General features: G+C 31.3%; 1 protein-coding gene and 1 long non-coding RNA gene across 6 annotated transcripts in view; one reads left to right on the plus strand and one right to left on the minus strand.

Moving 5' to 3' along the window:
- Positions 1-2,363, plus strand: part of LOC139808652 (nucleolysin TIAR) — a 524,179-nt gene extending 521,816 nt beyond the window's left edge. The window contains exon 12 of one of the 3 annotated variants that reach the window (XM_071770864.1): positions 1,912-2,363. In XM_071770864.1, the coding sequence (XP_071626965.1) occupies positions 1,912-2,292 (381 nt within the window). In that variant the 3' untranslated portion in view covers positions 2,293-2,363. The remainder of the gene's footprint in view (positions 1-1,911) is intronic. The other 2 variants (XM_071770865.1, XM_071770866.1) reach the window with 2 other exon arrangements.
- A 1,422-nt stretch (positions 2,364-3,785) lies between these two features.
- LOC139808656 (uncharacterized) lies at positions 3,786-6,763 on the minus strand. 3 transcript variants are annotated; one of them, XR_011730923.1, is made up of 5 exons: positions 6,446-6,763; positions 6,222-6,331; positions 5,851-5,974; positions 5,473-5,592; positions 3,786-5,166 (listed from the first exon to the last, which is right to left on the minus strand). It is a non-coding gene; the product is annotated as an uncharacterized lncRNA (long non-coding RNA). The 3 variants fall into 3 exon arrangements; XR_011730922.1 differs by having other exon boundaries at positions 6,222-6,346; XR_011730921.1 differs by lacking the exon at positions 6,446-6,763 and having other exon boundaries at positions 6,222-6,439.
- Between the last annotated feature and the right edge of the window lie 9 nt (positions 6,764-6,772).

Genomic DNA, 6,772 nt, shown 5'->3' on the forward strand with positions numbered 1-6,772 from the left:
CTAAGTTGCGAAAGCTCGTTACATCAATTACAATGATAAACGGATCTCGCGAATGTGGTCGGTTAATGCGGTTCTCGCGATTATCGAGACGTTGACGGTGCATCTTGTGGATAAGGGCTCTGTGAATCCTGCCACTTATCTGTACAGTCAAGGTACGGGAATGGGAACACCGCAATTTTATGGTTTTGCGGAAATAGATATGGACTACAGTCAAGAGCCAAGTGAGGCAGAACACGATCGTAAAAAAAGGAGAGGTATCAGTCTATTCTGGGAAAGGTGCATCGTCTGCAGAGTTTGTTTTAAGAGAATGAAAGATTCTAGAAAAGTTCTTTTTCTAACAATAAGATTTGTGACGTAAAACAAATTACTTAAAAGTTACGATTAATCTTGCCCGTATCAAACCATTATCGATAAGAATAAATTCATATCAATTGCGATTATACATGACTGCATTTATATATATATTTTTATTTTATTTTATGTATCTCTAAAAATTGAAGTTTTTATAAAATAAAGTCGCATAGATAAAGCAAACTCTTTATGAATCATAACTTTTGTAAAAAGAGAATGAATTAATGCAAGCATATCACCATCAGTAAAGCAAGGAAATTTTCTTTAGTTTAATAAATTGTTGCTTTGCATGCAATGCAATGATTCATAGAATTCTGCATATTTTCTGGTATAAAATTTTTCATATAAAGATTTACGTGTGTAAAAAGTTATAGCCAGTTATCGTGGTTCAAATCACATTTTTTTTTTACATAAAATATTGTCAGGAAGAGTTTGAAATAATTAAATTTACCTTGGAATAAATCGCATAGCTAGGATGAAGTTCGGTTTTACAAACTAGATTCAGGAATTGTGTGGTACGTTCACGCTAGATAACCTGTTCCATATCAACAGTCAGTTCCAGTTACTTTGTAGTAATTTGCCTAACAGATAGCTATGGCGTAACTTTTACTAGCGAATACAAATCAAGCGACCTGCATGAGTATCCATAGTTGAAAATTTAAGCTTGGATGACTAGACATACTGGTTTGCGACAACGTATTTTCTTTTTGTGATATTTCTCACAGATTTTCCAAATTGGTTCTGATTTTATATATTTATTATAATCTGTTATTATATAATTTTCATTTACTACAATTTCTATTTACTATCTTTTTTGTTCAAAATCTAAAACTTAACCATTGTGTTGAAACAAATATATCTATGTAGTTGACTAGTTAATAATACCTATATTTTTCAATTTCATCATATTAATTTATTAAAAATTTGTTGAAACCAAATATCAGTTTTGCATGATATTACAATATTTTATCAAAAGTAGATTTGTCTTTACTAATATTTACTTCTTTCTTAAGAATTTTCATGTGTAAATTTTATACAAAAAAGTAAAAGTTTATGTTTTTAAATATGTAACAGTGAATATTTAACTTTGTTTTTATTTTTTATATTACATATAGTTATCTGAAGTTAAAGGCCATTAATTTAAGCACGTATTGTGAATATTTTGCCAATAATCAGTTTTGAAATGAGTTTTTAGTATACATTTTTAACGTAAAATTATGAACTGCTTTATACAAAATCTGTAAACAGCGCGATATATGATTAATGCAATACCGGCGCGAAACGAGTGAATAAAACGCATTTACAATGTTTTATCGGTGAATATAAAAGATTTATTTTCAGGATAATCATTTATTAACTTTTGCACGATGTTAATCATCACATGTTTATCTTCTAACAGTGATAATCTTCACGGTTATCATAAAATGAATTTCGCTGACAGTAGAAGTAAACAAGTAATATCCCATATAATACCATGTGTGCCAATTAAGTCTAATTGATGCCTAACCCGAACAAAGGAAATGCGGTGCGGAATTCCAATTCCTTCATTTCAATCAACAGAAAAGTTTAGAGCAACAGCCTCGGAATGAAGCAAATGTGGTTCGCAGAATTGGCCTCATCGGTCACCAGAGAAGCGTGGAACAGCGTAGTTCCCTCTGCCGTTCTCATTTGCGGTTGTCGGTCCACTGCCATTCCGCCGCCCTCGCAACCGCTTTCGTCCTTTACACCTTCGTATATTTCGTTCCAGCAACATCACGTTACGTTGTAAGTCTCCTCCAAACGGCCGTAAGATGCATAGTGATTGATTGTTCGGTGCTTCGATGTACGCCGAAACTATTGAAAGTGGTCGAAACGGACCTTGGAAGCCAGCAATTCCATTCTCACGCAATATACCGATTAGACCATCTTGCTACAACGCAGACGATAGAATTACGCGCGTAATAAAAGAATTTTGATTGTACAACATTTATGCCAGGATTCTGGATTCTAATTCAAAGTAAGTGTCTTTTGTTCTCAAATATACTAACGTAAATATTATTCTGAATAAATAAATTGTTATTTAGAAATAGTTTGCTATAGTTCATTTTTGTCCTTTCTACATCCTTAATTCTAATTCTGCTAATTCTAATTATGTATAAGCTTTTATAAACTTGACAAAAAAACATTGTTTCCAAACAGATATTATTGGTAATAACAATTAACTCAATTCTTTCAAAAGTTTCTTTAGCATCATGATTAAATAAAAAATAAGTATTATATGAATGTTTTAAAAAGGTGTTATAAGTCCAAAAGATAAAATTTTGTCCATAAAATTTACAATTCAAAAAAATATTTAAGATATCAATTAATATGCAAAAATGTACTATTTTAATTTTATACTATATTATAATGATTATATTGTGGAAGGAGCATATATAAATGGTGATGAAATTAATATCCCTTTCATAAACGCGATGCACACGTGCAAAAGCAATAAAGTGCACAATCTCTTGTGTGCATAGTCTCTCAAACTTGAAAATCTAGTCAAAAGTCAATGTGTGCCAATTACGAAAAGCAATCTAAATCTCCCTCGAGGGCTTTTCTCGCTCCAAAAGTGGAATGTAAGTGTATCGATCATTAGCAAAATAGGCAAGATATAGTATCAAAAAGTAATTCGAAAAATTATTAATATCCACAGAAGAACATACTAATAGAAAATACGCTATATGAAAAACATATATTTAAACATATATTTCGGCCTTCACATGAGACCGTCGTATTTTTCCGACCCGCCACGAATTTTATATAATTGACGCACAATGATCCATGTAAGTCCTATTTACCGCGATATTATCGTAAATCCGTTCAACGCGTAATGTTGTTTATTTTTTAATTTTTAAATTTCTTATATATTCTTTCATTCTCTCATTCCAGCATTGTTAAAATAACTTGAAAAGGACCCAAATTAGTGGTCGAAACGTCGTTGTGATATACTTAATAAAACTTGCCAGTCAGGCCGTTTAACTATACCGAATTATTATTTCATCACTGGCGAATAATTCTTATTGAATATATATTTAAACATTCATAAATTATATATGATAAAATCTATAATCTATAATCTACACCTATATTCTATAATTTTTGTTTAAACTTTAATTCGCGTTTTATAAAGAATTATGTATATTTATGAATCAATTCCAACTAATTTTGTATAAATCTCAATATAAGCTAGCATATTAATGTAAGTGAAACAATTAAATCCAAGGAACTATTCAAAAGTAAATGGAGTTAAATTGTATTCTGAATCACACTATTTTACATTTATATACATATACATATACGTATAGAGTTGCACACATGGAGAGGTGCAGTAACAAACTAGGGAATTTGTATAGGAATTGGTACTCAACTGTAAGAAGAGAAATAACCAAATAACTGATCGATCGTTACTAAAGCAGAGAGAAACCTGAGAGAGGCCATCCCGGCCTTTTTCGTCTGTTGCTGTGTTGCATTTTCCGACGCGCCGCCTGAGAAAGTGCAACTCAACTACGTCGTATCGCTCGGTAATCGCACATGGTTTGCGTCCGTGCTTTCATCTTGCGTATTCCAATTAATAACGAATTACGATAATTAAAATTACAAAATTAAGATTACATTTTTCAAAATTATTACGAATCTTGTATCTCATAATTTTGAAAAATATAATCGTAATTTTATAATTTTAATTTTCAGATAAATGTCAAATTTTGCAAGCAAGAAGCTATTATTTGAGCGTTGATTCAAACCTTCACATTTATGTGAAATTTATAATAATTAACGATAATTTTTAAAATGTGAAATTCTATAGATAAAGAATAAACACCGTTATTATCTTAATCGTCTTCTGTTGATTTCGTATAATATATCCGGCATTAGTATCATACAATTTCAAATTTATTACACGTTTCCTTATAATTCCTTATTACAATAATTTTCTTATAAATAATGTTACATATGGAGGGGTAAAAGCCATAGTGGTGTAAGTCAAATTTTTTAAAATATTGTCTTGTATGCATAGATGCAATTTATATATTGTATAGATTGTATTGATGTATAATTAACAGTATCCCTTCGTGTTCCTACCTACGATAATTATACTACTACTTAAAAATCAAGTATTTATATTAACGCGAAATTAAGTAATCAAGTTTAAAATAATTGTTACAAAAAATTTTCTGTTTTGCAAAACATAATTTATCAGATCTCACGTCATATCGCTTTAACTAGTATAAAAACCAGTTATCAATACATATATGAAAAGACTGTGAAAGCTTAGGCTAAAATTGGTGCGTTATAGGAACAAATAATTTTAAATAATGATCGTGAACACACACAATTTTGTTAAATGGATTACGTAAAAAATATATTAAATAGATTGTATATACATAACAATAAATGATTAAAATAGTGCAAAGTACTTTTTATCTTCAATCGTGATATATGCAGGCTAAAAGCATCTCTAAGCGTATATATTGCATTCTTGCACCAATTTATATAACACTTAATCCTGAAAGATATTTGGGATGAAATTTACAATGACAAAATGTACGACAAATCAATTTATGTGATTTATCCAGGATTAAATGTTAAATCCTAATCTGACCCAGTCATTCCATTTTAAGACAACGAATCTGTGAAACGTAACATATGTAATAATTTATTGTGATAACTTGACTGCAATATATTTGACGTAATAATTGTCATAAATTCGTTACCTTAATTATGAAATTTTAATCATCACTCACCGACCGATGCACAACAGCGGAGTTATTCTGCAACGTCGCTACGATGATTCTGTAACAAAGAAATGTAGAATCCGAATTAAAGCAGGGTGCAAGAGAGAGAAACAGTCAATATTTCAAAAAATGATTACTATATAAACACTAAATTTTATATTATTGTTTATTAAGCAAATTTAATGAAATAATTTTGTAATTTCTTAAGAATACTCTATCCATTGAACATAAGCTTCTATAGAATTTCTAAAATAAAACTATTTTTCTCTAACTTTTATTTTCTGAATAACTATCCGGTTAAAAAGTAAATGACCCATCAGTATAAGATATAATATGTGTATATGTGTAAATAAATTATATTTACCGCTTGTTGCTCCGCCGGTGCCTGATGCCTCCTCCTAGGCCTCCACCTCCTCTCAGGCTGCTCGGGATGTCAGTTACTGTTTCCTCGATGCGAAGATACTCCTTCCTGCGTGAATATTTTCTGTAACATAAAAATAATCGAATCGACTAAATAATTGTCACGCACATCGAACATCTTATTCGTTATTACGATTAATGTTTTCCTAAATTACATCTTCGAAAAAAGTCTCTACGTTAGAATCAACTTGAATCAAATTTTTCGATTTATTTTTTTTTACTAATTTATATTCCAAAACATGGTTTAATGTAGCAACTAAATAAAAACAAACGAAAAAAAGATTCTATAATATCTTTAGAAAAAATAAAAAATAACACTTACCAGAAGTGTTAAGTACGCCGATGCCCGATGCCTCTCCTAGGCCTCCACCTCCTCTCAGGCTGCTCGAGATGTCCATCGTGTTTTCTCGATGCAAAGCTGATGGTCCTTCCAGCGTGGATATTTTCTGTAACATAAAAATAATCGAATAGATTAAATAATTGTCACGCTATTCGTTATTCAGATTAATACACATTCAATTTACTTCTTCGCAAAAAGGTCTCTACGTTAGAATCAACTTGAATCAAATTTTTCAAATTATTTCTTTTACTAATTTATATTTTAAAACACGGTTTAATGTAGCAACTGAATAAGCACAAACGAAAAAACAGATTCTATAATATCTTTAGAAAAAAATAAAAAGCAACATTTACCAGAAGTGTTGATACGCCGATGCCCGATGCCTATCCTAGGCCTCCTCCTCCTCTCAGGCTGCTCGGGATATCAGGTTCGCAGGATTCCCTCGCTGCTCCGATGTCACCTTCTGCGTCGTTATTTTCTGAAATATTCAAATGAACGATTCGATTAAGTAAAGACAGAAGAGATAGAACATTGTTGGACATAAGTGACATAGTACGTAAAAATCAGTTACACTCACCACTTTCTTTCCTGCTGTTCCGGCCGCAAAATCCACCACCACCTCCGGGTCAGATAAGAGTCTTGAGCCACATTGAGACTCGTGGCAATGCAGTGTGACTTCATCCATTAAGCAAAAAAAGTCAAGAAGCCATTTCGGCTATATTGCATTAATTTTACGACGTTGTTGCAATATAGTCAAAATGTTTCTTGACCTTTCTCGCTTAATAGAAATGTAATTGCTGAAAGGAATTAAAAATTGTTCTCTACTTTTTTTTTTTTTTTTTAACGTGGTGGAAATCTTCGAAAGACACCCTCGCCCTGTGGTAGGGAGGGGGAGTGTCGGATT

Source organism: Temnothorax longispinosus, chromosome 2 (assembly GCF_030848805.1).
Source record: "Temnothorax longispinosus isolate EJ_2023e chromosome 2, Tlon_JGU_v1, whole genome shotgun sequence".
NCBI lineage: Eukaryota > Metazoa > Arthropoda > Insecta > Hymenoptera > Formicidae > Temnothorax > Temnothorax longispinosus.